At 46.1% G+C, this 14,359-nt stretch overlaps 1 protein-coding gene across 1 annotated transcript in view; it reads right to left on the bottom strand.

The window, feature by feature from the left end:
• Positions 1-1,433: 1,433 nt before the first annotated feature.
• Positions 1,434-14,359, bottom strand: part of LOC140387379 (ras-specific guanine nucleotide-releasing factor 1-like) — a 220,314-nt gene continuing 207,388 nt past the window's right edge. Inside the window, exons 23-28 of the mRNA XM_072470386.1 lie at positions 13,879-13,963; positions 8,300-8,497; positions 8,130-8,209; positions 6,709-6,826; positions 4,481-4,549; positions 1,434-3,071 (exon numbers count right to left, since the gene is read on the bottom strand). Of these exons, the coding sequence (XP_072326487.1) occupies positions 2,979-3,071; positions 4,481-4,549; positions 6,709-6,826; positions 8,130-8,209; positions 8,300-8,497; positions 13,879-13,963 (643 nt within the window). The 3' untranslated portion in view covers positions 1,434-2,978. The remainder of the gene's footprint in view (positions 3,072-4,480; positions 4,550-6,708; positions 6,827-8,129; positions 8,210-8,299; positions 8,498-13,878; positions 13,964-14,359) is intronic.

The raw sequence follows: 14,359 nt of genomic DNA, 5'->3' as shown, positions 1-14,359 counted from the left end.
TTCAGATGAATGAGGGGGGATCTCATAACCTATAAAATTCTAACAGGACTGGACAGGGTAGATGCAAGAAGGATGTTCCCGATGGTGGGGGGGGGTGCAGAATCGGGGTCACAGTCTGAGGTTTTGGGGTAAACCATTTAGGACCGAGATGGGGAGACATTTCTTCACCCAGAGTGTGGTGAGCCTGTGGAATTCATTACCACAGGAAGTAGTTGAGTCCAAAACATTATATTTTTCAAGAAAGAGTTAGATATAGCACTTGGGGCGAAGGGGATCGAAGGATATTGGGGGAAACAATTAGGCTATTGAGTTGGATGATCAGCCATGATCAGAATGAATGGCGGAGCAGGCTTGAAGGGCCGAATGGCCTCCTCCTGCTCCTATTTCTTTCTATGGTTCTATTAGGAACATGGGAATACAGGAAGTGGGCGAAGCCACTGACGCCTTTGAGTCTGTTCCGCCATTCATTTCGATCCTGGCTGAACTGTATCTTAACTCCATTTATTTGCCTTTTTTTTCGTAACACTGGAAAAGAGAAAGTGGAGGGGTGACCCGCTGGTCATCTTCAAAATGAAGGTGGGATCTGACGGGGTAGATGTAAGAGAAGACGTTTCCACTCCTAGGAGATTCAAAAAACAAAGGGCCATAAATTTATCACAGTCACAAGTAATTCGAATAGGGAATTCAGGAGAAACCACTTTACCCAGAGAGGCGAGACCACACTGGGCTGGTTGAGGTGAGTAGTATAAATTAGATAAGAACATGAGGGAGAAAGGAACGTAAGGACATGTTGGTCGGGTCAGATGAAGAGGGATTGGAAGAGGCTTATGTGCAACATACCAACAACAACTTGAATTTATACAGTGCCTTTAAAGTGATAAAACATCCCAAGGCACGGAACCAGTGGCATAAACTGAATGGCTGTAACTCAGTGTATAATCTGAATTACCTTGCCGAACAGAAATCTATCAATCTGGGCTTTGAAATGTTCAGTTGGCACCTTACACCGCCCACCCCCCTCATTCCTCATTCCCCTAACCAGCCTCAATAGCTTTTCGATTGAGAACATTCCAGATTAGATGAAGACGTGCTTTTTGACATCATCCCTGACCAGCCTAACTCGAAGTTTAAGGTTATGCCCCAACTTCTCGATTCATCCCGTGCAAGATGAAAGCGTCTATCCGAAATGGCAAGTTGGAGGCCGGCCCTGGTGTTACCTTGCATTGGACAGCTGTGGCTGCAGCATGTTGCACCAGGACAAATCGATGCTTGGGCCTTTTTGGAGCTTTGTGGGAGCTCTGGATAATTATAGCAGGTAATCATGCTCAAAACCTTCTGTCGATTGCCGGTAGAGCGGGCCGCTAGCTCAATCCTGTTTGTACACTTTACTAGCCGGTCAATGTGTGAACGGTTAAAATAAAACAATTCCCAAGTAAGTGTTAACAGATTTGTGAAAAATGTCTTTACTCATAAAATAATGTGAAAATACACGTAGAGCAAACGCTCTGGCCTAAGCTTCATGATTCTCATCTCTGCTGAGGGGTCTCTAACAGGTCGACCAAAGTCTCCGCGGAGTTAACACAACAAATCTCATCCTACACACAGGGCATCTTGTACCAGTCAAAATAACTCCAGCAAAACCTAAAGCAGCTTTGAGATCTACAGAGAGGCTCTGGCCTGGAGATGAGCTTCAGCAAGATTTTGATTCCAGATTGTTTCTTAAGAAGTTAGGTCTGGGAACAGGGTAGCAAATTTTATTTGTGTTCATAAAAATGAAGGTGAACAAAGCTGAGGAATCGTTAATGTCCAGTGTTCTGCAATTAGGTACAGCAGGGAGGTGGGTGCAGGGAAATGGAAACTCTACCCCACCGTGATGATGTAATTTAACCTCAGGAGGGATCCCTATTGCATCAGCGTGACATCTCCAGCTCTCACACTAATCATTCATGCTCACTGATCATAGATGCCGTATCTAGAGGACTTTTTATTGTGTAGACCTATGTCTGCCAAAATTAGGTTGAGACTACCCCGACTCATTTCACTTAAGACCCTGACATCCAGTAAAAGTGTAAGCATGAGCAGGATCCAAACCCAGGCCCTAAAGGTGCTAACCCAGCCCTTACCAAAGAAAGGAGACGTTTGACCAACCAGTGTGAACTTAATTTGAACCCAGAGATGGAGGTTGAGTGGGCTGAACACTCAGTGGCCAGCGAGGGAGAAAACCGTCACCTGAACATTCTGGGATAAACCCTGATCCTCTCAAAGAAAGGATGGTGCATTGATCAATGCCGTCAGATTGCCCTTCATCAGTGTGAGGGAACTTGCACATCACCAATCAGGGGGAAATAAAATCCGGTTTGCAACCCTTTTACCCAATGATAATAGGCAAGTGTGTGGATGACACGATCCTTCATCAGCAAGAAGGGGTCTTCATCCCACCAAGCTGAGCTGAATTGGGAGCAGGTCCCAGAGATGAAAGGCGAGTGCAATAACCTCCTTCATCAGAGCGATGAGTCATTGACGTCATCGTTCTGAGGCATTAATTCAGGTGCCAGTGGTGAAGAGAGTTTGCTGACCATCTACATCACACACCCCTTTGCAAGAGAGGAGAGGCTTTTGTTCCCAGCATTCCAGGCTGGACCGGAAACCAGAAAGGACAATGTTCTGGCCCATTATGCCATCCATTCCTAGATATTTTTAAAGAAGTTTTTTCTTAGGTTTTCTAAGATTCTGAAATGACTCAATTGGTATCACAAAAACCTACGACTGCTGCAGTGTTTTGTTTTGTTAAAGATTTGCCGTACAGCAGCTGGTTAATGTCAAATTTCCCTGCCGAGCGGACAGATGGTTGGTGCACTCCTCAGGTATTTCTCTTGTTCGAGTCTACTTTTCAGCGATGGCCCCATGCACAGCACATTGGAGGAGAGCAGTGATATCACCATTTATGCAAGGTTTCTGATGCAAGGGATGGTTGGGATTCAGGTCAGAAGCTTTGGTTCTATCCTCAGAGATGCTTCATAAAGACTTTCTTCATCCATGACATTCAACTGGTCCAGCAAATATCGTGCCACCTGATTGAAGCAAAACAAGAAGATTCTTATGAGGACTTGGGGATTTTGAAATGGAGCGTAGTTGGTCATAGTGATTGACAAGAGTGCAAATGCCTATAGTCTACAACCTGACCAGAGTAAAGTTCAGAATTGAGCTTTGATTATAGTTGAAAACATGCGTGTCCGAAGTTGAGGGGATTCTGGCAGGGATTTACGGACGTTATGTCAGAGGTCCTGGAAGGGAGGGTGACTCCGAGTCCAGAATTGGCAATATTTGGGGTATCGGAGGATCTGGGGGCCAAGGGGGGGAGGAAGGCCAATGTTCTGGCCTTCTCCTCCCTGGTGGCCCGGAGGCGATTTTGCTGGGATGGAGGTGATGTGTTGGGTACTATGCTACACAGACGAACCAACACGGTTGCGAATGGTACAACTCAGTTTTATTACTAACATTTATTTACAGTGGTAAACTGGTTACTGAGGTTCGATCATAACCCTAGAATCTGTGGACCTATTCCTAATACTATGTTGGAGTGGCACTCAGCACATGGTGGGTGTCTGAGTGGCTTGCTGTGAGCTCTGTGCCCTGAGCTGTCTCCTGCTGGAATGCCCGGGAAGTGTCGTGTTCCCTGTTTTGTAGTGTGTATGCTCTTGCCTGTGATTGGCTGTGGTGTTGTGTGTGTGTTGATTGGTCCGTTGATCTGTCCATCAGTATGTATGTATGTTTGTACCATGATGTTTACCTGAATATCATGACAGGAGGGAACTCGGAGCCTCCAAAGTCAGGAGTGTGGGTCAGCGACATGGCGGGGTTTCTCAGGCTGGAAAAGATTAAGTTCGCCTTGAGAGGTTCAATTCAGGGGCTTGCTCGGAGGTGGCAGCCATTCATCGACTTCTTCCAGGAAAACTGAACATCAGCAGTAAGGGGGGGGAAGGGAAAAGGCGGGTGGAGGAAAAGGGGAGGCATGGCAGTGTAAGACAAGGACAGGGAACTTAGTACACGGGTAATTAGGAAATAGGGCTGGGGTAGTAGGGGACGTTGTTTTTAGGATTTTTGCGTGCTTTGGCCCGCGCGGTTGTTTAAGAGATGTTCAAGTGTTAAACTGTAAACTGTAAAATTACAAATGCTTCAATAAAATATTTTCTAAAATAAAATTAAGTTGGAACAAAATTGTGCATTAAAAGCCTCCACTACTGAGAGAATGCTGCAGTGTCAGAGCTATATCCTTTGGACAAAGTGTTAAACCAAGGTTATGTCTGCTGCTCAAATTGATGTTAAGGATTTCATGGTGCTGTTCAAGACCAAAGCAGGGTGTTGCCCTGGCCTGCACTCCTCCTTCTGACAACTCCATCAGACACTATTTCCACACTGTCCACTCAGGAATAGATACTGCAAAACCTTTCAATTTACACAGAAGTTAAAATGAACCAACCTTGGTTTGTTGCTCTATCTTATAGGCAGTCTGCTGGAATTGTCTGATTTCTCGAATTATGTGAGATATCTGTTAATATAAATGCAGCATGAAAACAGGCACAGCAATCTATTACATTGATGGAGCCATGAGTCAAACACAGATTCAGCTGAACAAACACACCAGTGAAAGTCTATTTTAACGTCTTTGTATAAAATAACACAAGCCCACGAGAAAGGGCCATTTGATTGCCTTTATTGTCTTTTGCCTAGTATCTACTGCCCAATCGAGTTAAAAATTTGATCATGCTCCTGGATCTGGATGGTATTCTATTTGTGATTCAACTTCTCTCCATCTTCAGTTCCTTTTGAGTTTGGAGGTTTCTCAGATTCTAACTACTTTCCCTGCTCCTACATAACTTATAAAGCTCACATCCTGTACCCCCTTCAATCATGATGCCGCACCCCCCCCATCTGATTCCCAATTTCACTTTAATTATGCAAAATTCAACTGAACCTAATCCATATTTCATGTTCTTTACTGGTATGGGAATAGGGCAGATGAGCGGGCCTAGGTGCACACTCGATGGGCCGAATGGCCTCCTTCTGCTGTGGAATTCTATGGTCCTGTGGTTCTTTTGTATAAAATTTATGATCCATACTTGACACTGTCCCACAATCCAACAATTAATGCTGAGTTTAGGAGTTGGTCTTGTACAAAGGTTCCTTGGACTGATAAAATCAGGCAATGTACAAGTTAAAATTTCTTGGTTTAAATAAAAGCTTTCCATAAATATACCTACAGCTCATAAAAAATGAATGGAAGTCCATCAACATTTATATAAAGTTTGATAGACCCAGTCAGTATCAACAGCAATGGAGTTACATCAGGGATTAGCTTGGCAAGGGAAGGGAATTACAATATCCTGATCAACATCACTATTGAGGGATCAAAGCAAAGTGGGAGGAAGAGTTGCTAGAGGGTATGGAGAGGGTATGGAGGAGGGGTTCTGGTGTGAGGTGTTCCGGAGGGTGAACACCTCCAACTCGTGCGCGAGGTTGGGGCTAATACAGCTGAAGGTTGTGTATAGAGCGCACTTTACAAGGGCGAGGATGAGCCGGCTCTTTGAGGGGGTAGAAGATATGTGTGAATATTCATATGTTTTGGTCCTGTCCAAAGCTGGAGGATTACTGGAAGGAGGTTTTTAGGGTAATCTCTAAAGTGGTGCACGTGAAACTGGACTCGGGCCCTCGGGAGACCATATTCAGGTCTCGGACCAGCTGTGGTTGGAAACGGGTGCAGAGGCAGATGTTGTAGCCTTTGCCTCGTTGATGGCCCGAAGGCAGATCCTGATGGGTTGGAGAGCAGCCTCTCCACCCTGTGCCCTGGCGTGGCGGGGGGACCTGTTGGAATTCTTGACTCTTGAGAAGGTTAAGTTTGAACCGAGGGAAAGGATGGAAGGGTTCGCCAATTCATGGGCGTTAATCATTATGCACTTTCAAGAATTGGATAACATCGAACATTAGTGGGAGTGGGGGGGGGGGGGGGGGGGGGTTGGGAGAGTTGTGGGGAGGGGGGCGGTGTGTGTTAATGGTGACTATGGGTGATTCCTGATTCCTTATTGTTATTTGTTTATGTTAACATGCGTGCTAACGTCTGGGGGTTTGGTGGGAGGACAGGATCGTTGTTATTGATGTGGGGATTGACATATTCGTTACTGATTATTGTTTATTGTTGGTGGGTGTAAATTTGGGAGAAAATGTGAAAAAGGAGGAGAATAAAAATATTTTTTTTGAAATGATTTTGAAGTGAATGTATTATCTGGTGAGCATAAGATCAGGCTTTACTGTGATGCCCTAGATTGTCAAATAATCTCGACCACACACTGACCTGTATCACACAGGAAGAGTGTCCATTTGGGATGAGGTACCAGCACATAGTTAGTGACCACCAGGACCTCGGCCTTCAGGAGAGGGGAGTATAACTAGTGGCAGATACAATACACTCATTTTGTGTCAAATTTCTCTCTTTCTGTGGCATGGAAATAAAAGTTTCACAAAATATCTGGGAACAGGTTTTTTTTTGTGTTCTTGGATAAGTGGCCATGTCCTGGATCTACATGATGGATCCTATTGGTCCTCCGTAAAAAGGAGACATCTCAAACGCTTTCTCAGAGATTGGTGTGTGGCAGAGGAGGGGAAGCGGTTAAACAAAGACAAAAGGGACAAATCCAATCTCCATGGACCTACCATTCTCATCTTGGAGAAGTTGACTAAACCATCTTCAGTATAATTTGGCGTTCCCTCTTCAATAAATGCCAGGTCTGTTAGGTACATCCCCAAATAAGGAACACATGGAGGGTCACAACTTCAGGCAACAAAAAGAGAGAAATTATTTGTTAAAGATGAAACTTTATAACAGCTGCAGCAGGATTGGGAGTGTGCATCCTGTGTCTGGTGCTGCCTCAGCAGGGCTGGTGGTCTGTAGAACTCTTACACTCTGCACAACACTTTGGTTGTACGCCATCTTGGATTCATATTCAAATGACGGAAATATGTCACCACACTTAGAAAGGATGTCTAGATCTTGGTGAGCATGCTTAGGAGGTTTAATTAGAATGGTACCAGAGATTAGGGAGAATCAGGGAGGAAATTAGGACATTATTTTATGTACTGAGTTGTTAAGGCAGCACGGCAGCACAGTGGTTAGCACTGTTGCTTCACAGCTCCAGGGCCCCAGGTTCGATTCCCGGCTTGGATCACTGTCTGTGCGGAGTCTGCGCGTTCTCTCCGTGTCTGCGTGGGTTTCCTCCGGGCGCCCCGGTTTCCTCCCACAAGTCCTGAAAGACGTGCTTGTTAGGTGAATTGGACATTCTGAATTCTCCCTCTGTGTACCCCAACAGGCGCCGGAGTGTGGCGACTAGGGGCTTTTCACAGTAACGTAATTGCAGTGTTGATGCAAGCCTACTTGTGACAATAATAAAGATTATTATGATTATTATTAACATGATCTGGAATGCACTGCCTGAAAAGGGTGGCAGATGCAGATCCAATGACTTCCAAAACGGATTTGGATAAATACTTAAAAAGGAAAAGAATTGCGGGGCTTTGGGGGAGTGTTAGAGAAGTGGGGATAACTGGATAGTTCTTCCAAAGGACCAGCGTAGGCATGATGGAGCTGAATGGCCTCCTTCTGTGCTGTTTGCTATGATTTTATGGACAAAGTTACATGGATGAAGTGTTCTCCTTCATCTGAACCAACCTTGTGAAAGGGTCAGCTAGGCAAGCTATTCTGGAGGTGTGCCTCGGTACAGTTAAATTTGTGCTAGTGAAGGTGGACAGGACTCTGGGCATATATGACTTTGACAGGATTCAAAGAGGCCAATGTCAAAACAAAATATGGCGGAAGCCACAATCATTGCTTTGCTCACTGTTACTGTTCAGTCCTGTTCCCCAACATTCAATGGGACAGAAGTGGATTTTGGACTGTTGTATCTAATTGGCAGAAGTGGCCACCTGTCATCCTTCCAATCGGATGGTCAATCCTATTGCCTGCAATATCGGGGGAGAGTTGTAACAGAAAGCCAAGAGTCCGTTGAGCACAACTGCCCAAGACTGATTTCTCTTCCTGTGGGTCTATGCAGCATCTGCTTGAGGAAATTGAAACATACTTTTTCAAAGCCTCTCGGAGGTTTTTGAATCGTCCTTCAGAAGACACCAGTTTTTGCAACTTGTCGATTAATGCCTTAGTCTGAAACAGAGCGAGAGAGGAAATGAGTAGAGCACAGACCTGAGGGAGGCTGAAAAACATAATGCAGCAATGGCTGCCCGCTGCACCCACCTGTTTCGATACCTTCAGCCATGTCTTCTTCAACCGGAAGATGGCGCTTCGGTTCAATGCTGAGGTTATCACCAGCACGGCATTGTAGTTGTGTAGACACTTGCAGATGTCGGCCACTGCCACCCACTTTTCAATGGCTGTAGTTCTAACGTTAACATCATCGCTCTTCAAAATCTCGGAGGCTATTAAGTTGCTGATCTGAGAGGAACAGAGAGAAATTGTAACTTCATCATCCAAGTCTTGTGTCCAATTCCGAATGCCGCACTTTAGAAAGGAAGTCAAGGTTTTGCGGAGAGTGCAGAGGAGATTTACTAGGTGTCTACTGGGGCAGGAGTTGGTGGGGGGGGGGGGGGGGGGGGGGGGGCTGGGGTTGGGGGGACTTCAGTTCCACGGAGAGACTACTGGAGAAGCTGGAATTGTTTTTCCTGGAGGAGAGGAGGCTCAGATGGGATTTAATAGAGATGTTCAAAATGATGAGGGCTTTTGATTGAGATGAGAGAAAGAAACGGTTTTCAATGGTATTAGGGATGGTGAAGGTGAGGAAAGTGTTTAGTTTTATTCACCAGATTCTGGTGATCAGGAATGCACTGACTGACAGGATAGTGGAAGCTGGTTTCAAAAAGGAATTGGATAAATATTTGAAAAGGAGACCTTTTCAGGCCTGTGGAAAAGTTTGGATGGACAAGTTGGATATGATTTTCAAAGAGCAGCACCGACAGGTTGGGCCGGACAGCACTTTCTAAGCGGTAATGAAATAGTACGAAATAGTGTGTTTTTAAAAATAAATTTAGAGTGCCCAATTCATTTTTTCCAATTAAGGGGCAATTTAGCGTGGCCAATCCATCTACCTGCACATCTTTGGGTTGTGGGGGTGAAACCCACGCAAATGCGGGGAGAATGTGCAAACTCCACACGGACAGTGACCCGGAGCCGGGATCGAACCTGGGACCTCGGTGCCCTGAGGCAGCAGTGCTAACCACTGCGCCACCATGCTGCCCATGCAATAGTATGTTATCCTGTTTCCATCTCAAGTGGCTGAGCATTCCAATGAGAGGCAACTGGAACTCCAAGATCTTCCGGATTGCTCAGAAGGAGGAAGATTGTAAAACAAGGAGGGCGAGCAGGCTGAGGAGCAGAATCCATTGCTGAGTACGGGGTACTGACGGTAAGAAACTATCCAATGTCGGGGATCAGGAACTGGTACAGGTCAGAGGGTGTAAAATGGATGCTCGGTCGACAAATGTAGCAGTGGGATGATCTATCCCACAATCTCTACAGGCTCTGCTTCCATTGCTAAACTCTTGAGGCCCATCTCACTCTGGTAGTTGCCCAAATCAGGCGTGAAGTGCCCTTCAAATTATAAATTGAAGGACCGACTTCTGACAACCCTTTTCTGGAAGATTATGCTCAGGAGTCTCCAGCACTCTCTTCTTGCTCCCAAATCAAACTCTCCGCCCATTGGCAAGTGGTGGGATGCTCTGGTCCCACAGGTAGTGCACCCCCGCCCACCCCCGCCCGCCCCCGCCCACCCTCGCCCACAGTTTTCCTGGCAGTGTGAGGTGGCTTCACTGGGAATTCCCATTGATAGTGGCAGGGATAGAGAATCCCGCTGCCAGAGAGCGGAGCACTGCCGGGAAACACACGGCTGGGAGGCCAGAGAATCCCGCCTTATTTCTTTCATTTTACTTTTGGTTGGTTAATGTCTGCCAACAAAACAAAAAAGAAACATGTTATGCACCTAGAGCAGATGAAGTGGTTGATTTTCACATGGGGTGTATATTAGGCAGCTGCCAGATTTGGTGTTCAGTCACAGAGGCAGAAATGATGCTGACTGATCAAAGCTGATACCCAAAGACATGAAAATGAAATGAAAATCGCTTATTGTTTATAAGTCGGGGAACAATAAGCAAAGCACATTATAGAAACCTTTACTTCTCAACTACTCTAGAAACAGGAGTCGGCCATTTACCCCCTCGAGCAAGCTTCGTCGTTCATGGCTCATTTGGTACCTCAATTCTAGTTACCACCTTTTGGTGCGTAAACCGTACCCAACCAAACTCTGTCCAGCTCAGCCTTGTGAATTACGACAAAAATGGGCAGCACAGTGGTTAGCGCTGCTGCCTCATAGAGCCAGGGACCCAGGTTCGATTCCAGCCTTGGGTGGCTGTCCGTGCAGAGTTTGCACATTCTCCCCTTGTCTGCGTGGGTTTCCTCCGTGTGCTCAGCTTTCCTCCCACAGTCCAATGATGTGCAGGATTGGCCATGATAAATTGCCCTTAGTGACCAAAGGTTGAGTGGGGATACAGGACTAGAGGGGGGATTGGGCCTTGGCAAGGTGTTCTTTTGAAGGATGCAGACTTGATGGGCCGAATGGCCTCCTTCTGCACTGCAGGGATTCTATGAATGGGACACTTTAGCTGAGGAAATAACACAACTTAACTTGTATACAGTACCTCTGAGATCATAAAGTGTCCCTCGGTACTTCAAAGTTGCAATGTTGATATCAAGCAACATAGGAAATATTAAGACAGGTGACCAAAAATTAGTCAAAGAGGTAGCTTTACTAAAATTCATTTATACGATGTGGGTGTCGCTGGCTAGGTCAGCATTTGTTGTCTATCCCAGTTGCCTTTGAGAAGGTGGTGGTGAACTGCCTCCTTGAACTGCTGAAGTGTAGGTCCACCCACAGTGCTGTTAGGGAGGAAATTCCATGATTTTGACCCAGTGACAGTGAAGGATGGTGAGTGACTTGGAGAGGAAGCTCCAGGTAGTGGTGTAGCCAGGCATCTGCTGCCTTTGTCCTTCTAGATGGTAGGTGAATTAGACATTCTGAATTCTCCCTCAGTGTACCCGAACAAACGCCGCAGTGTGGCAAGGAGGGGATTCTCACAGTAACTTCATTGCAGTGTTAATATAAGCCTATTTGTGACAATAATATTATTATTATATGGGGTTGTGGGTTTGGAAGGTTCAGTCTAAGAAACCTTGGTGCATCGTGTAGATGGTACATACGGTCAATGGTGGAGGGATTTACTGCCTGTGGAAGGGGGGAGCAATCAAGTGGGCTGCTTTATCCTGGATGGTGTTGAGCTTCTTGAATGTTGTTGGAGCTGCGCTCATCCAGGCAAGTGGAGAGTATTCCATCACACTCCTGACTTGTGCCTTGTAGATGGTGGAGCTTTGGGGAGTCAGGAGGTGCGTTACTCACTGCAGGATTCCTAGTCTTGGACCTGCTGTTGCAGCCACAGTATTCATGGCTGATCCAGTTCAGTATCTGGTCAATGGTAACCCCCAGGATGTTGATAGTAAGGAGCATCTTAAAACAGGAAAGTGAGGTAGAGAATTAGTGAGGCTTAGGGAGGAGGATATTCCAGAGTCCAGAGCTTCTGCAGCTGAACGCAAGGCCACCAAGGTTGGAGCAATTCAAATTGGGGATGATTAAGAGGCTGGAATAGGAGGAGCACAGACATCTTGCAGGGTTGTATGGCCGGTGGCGATGACATAAACTGTCACCCCTCTCATTTATGTTTAATTAATTGACAATTTTATTCTATTAAAGAGAGACTTTTAGCAAGTCCAGGCAGTTGGTGGGAGAGGGGGTAATTTGGCCCATTATCAATGCCTCTTTCTCGGCTATATCTGCTCCCTGGAAAGGGAGCACATTATGTTCACTGGCACACTGGAGCCCTTCCACTCAAAAGAGACTTCTGTGACTTAAGGTAATGCATTTCTGTCAGTCTAACATAGACGGGAAATATACCTGAAATGGCAAAACTCTTAGGAATATAGAAAGTCAGAGAGATCTGGGCGTGCAGGTCCACAGATACGGAATGCTCGCCTTCATTGGACGGGGCATCGAGTATAAAAACTGGCAAGTCATGCTACAGTTATATAGAACCTTGGTAAGGCCGCACTTGGACTATTGCGCACAATTCTGGCCGCCACACTACCAGAAGGATGTGGAGACTTTGGAGAGGGTATAGAGGAGTTTTACCAGGATGTTGCCTGGTCTGGAGGGTGTTAGCCAAGGGGAGAGGCTGAATAGATACGGACTGTTTTCATTAGAACGTCAGAGGTTGATGGGTGACCTGATAGAGGCCTACAAGATTATGAGGCGCATGGATAGAGTGATGGGCAGACACTATTTCCCAGGGTGGAGGGGTCAGTCACCAGGGGGCATAGGTTTAAGGTGCGTGGGGCAAAGTTTAGAGGAGATGTGCGAGGCAGGTTTTTTACACAGAGGGTGGTGAGTGCCTGGAACGCGTTGCCAGGGGAGGTTGTGGAAGCAGATACATTAACGGCGTTCAAAAGGCATCTTGACAAACACATGGATAGGATGGGTATAGAGCGATACGGAACAAGGAAGTGCTGAGGGTTTTGGCCAAGGGTGATATCATGACCGGTACAGGCTTGGAGGGCTGAAGGGCTTGTTTCTGTACTGTATAGTTCTTTGTTCTTTGGGACACTTGGGAGCAGATGTCTGCCACTCTGTTGTGGCAACAAATGGTGGCTGAGCCCAGAACTCCTAAGACCAGCCCCTGAGCATGGCATTTCCTATTTTCACAGAATAAGAAGGAGGCTTTTGAGGCCTCAGCTAAGGAGGAATTTCTTAAGTCAAAAGGTGGTGAATCTTTGGAATTCTCTACCACAGATGGATCAGTCATGAGTATATTCAAAGCAGGGACCGATAGATTTCTAGATACTAATGACATCAAGGAATACAGGATAATGTGGGAAGATGGGAGAAGATCAGGCAGGGTCTAGTTAAATGGTGGAGCACGTTCAAGAGTCAGAATGACCTACCCATGTTTCTATGGAGTTGATCCAAGGTTCACGCATGTGCAGGTTACGGAGGCAGTTGACCAGCTGACCAGACTATCCATTTCCCCTGAAGAGGGCCAATAGGCCAGGAGTGTGAAACCCGGAGTGTGCAGATTAGACCACTCTGAACTCGGTGCATTCATTTAGATAGCAAAGGACAGATAGGTTACCCATTGGATATGATCCCAGGACACTTTTGGGAGAGGTAAGGCAGCCTTTTGGGTTGGTAAAGTACGTTTTGAGATTGTTGAAAGTAAACATGATTATGTGTAAAAAGTGCATGAACTCAATTGGAACTGTCAAGGAACTGTCAAAGCTCTTAAAAAACTGCCAAAGGATACTAATTGAGTTGACATGGAAGTGGTAAAGGTGATGTTTGGTGGATGGGGACATGGGCTGGCATGAAGTGGCACTAAGTTGGCTTAGGAGCCATAAAGGGCCATAGGACATGGGGGGCATGGGATGTGAGTGGAGGGGCATGAGGTGGCACAGTTTGGAATGGATTGGGCATGAGGAATGTGTAGGGGTGTGAAGGCTGGAGGGCTCCTTTTTAATTTAACCTTTTAAAAATTTAATTCAACAAAATGCTGGATTACAGAGGCATTCTGGGGGTGGCAGCCCCGACTTCGAAACCAGTGCCACCCCAACCCCTGAACAAAATTCAGAAACGGGTGGTCGCTTTTGAAGGGTGGGTAAAAGATTGGCATCTGGTTTCCTCCCTCACCATCTGCCTAACGCCCCAAATGGTTTGTACTCACATCATTGAAGTGCTTGGTGGTTTTCATAATGTACGGGGCTCTCTCGTTCTTCTCAGGTTTCATCCAACCTTGACCGAAAAACTCCCTGTGGGAAGAACAGATCCGTTAACATTTAACCGTTAGTGCTTACCCGTGTCATCTCGTCCCTTGTGACATGGAAAGACAGTACAGATCGGAGCTCTTACCTCTTGAAGAAAAATGACTGAAGGGTGACAAACTATGCACGGAATTTGGTTGGCAGTTAAGTGTCAGTCACTTAAATCTACCTTGATCTATAAGCAGGTGGGGGAGGGGAGTCAATTCAGGACAATTTAAAAAGAGCAACTTGTAAACTCACTCCCAGTGAGTTCTCCCAGTGAGCCAGAGAAGACACAGCCAGAGTGAGACAGAACCAAGAGTGAGTTTGGGAATTTGAATCTCGGTGGGAATTCGAAGCTTGGGGGGGGGGGAGGAAGTGCTTTTTATCCCTGGTAAGTGACTG

Source organism: Scyliorhinus torazame, chromosome 12 (assembly GCF_047496885.1).
Source record: "Scyliorhinus torazame isolate Kashiwa2021f chromosome 12, sScyTor2.1, whole genome shotgun sequence".
In the NCBI taxonomy this organism is placed as follows: Eukaryota; Metazoa; Chordata; class Chondrichthyes; order Carcharhiniformes; family Scyliorhinidae; genus Scyliorhinus; species Scyliorhinus torazame.
The sequence above is the reverse complement of the archived record's forward strand: the minus strand, read 5'-3'. Positions and strand labels throughout refer to the sequence as shown.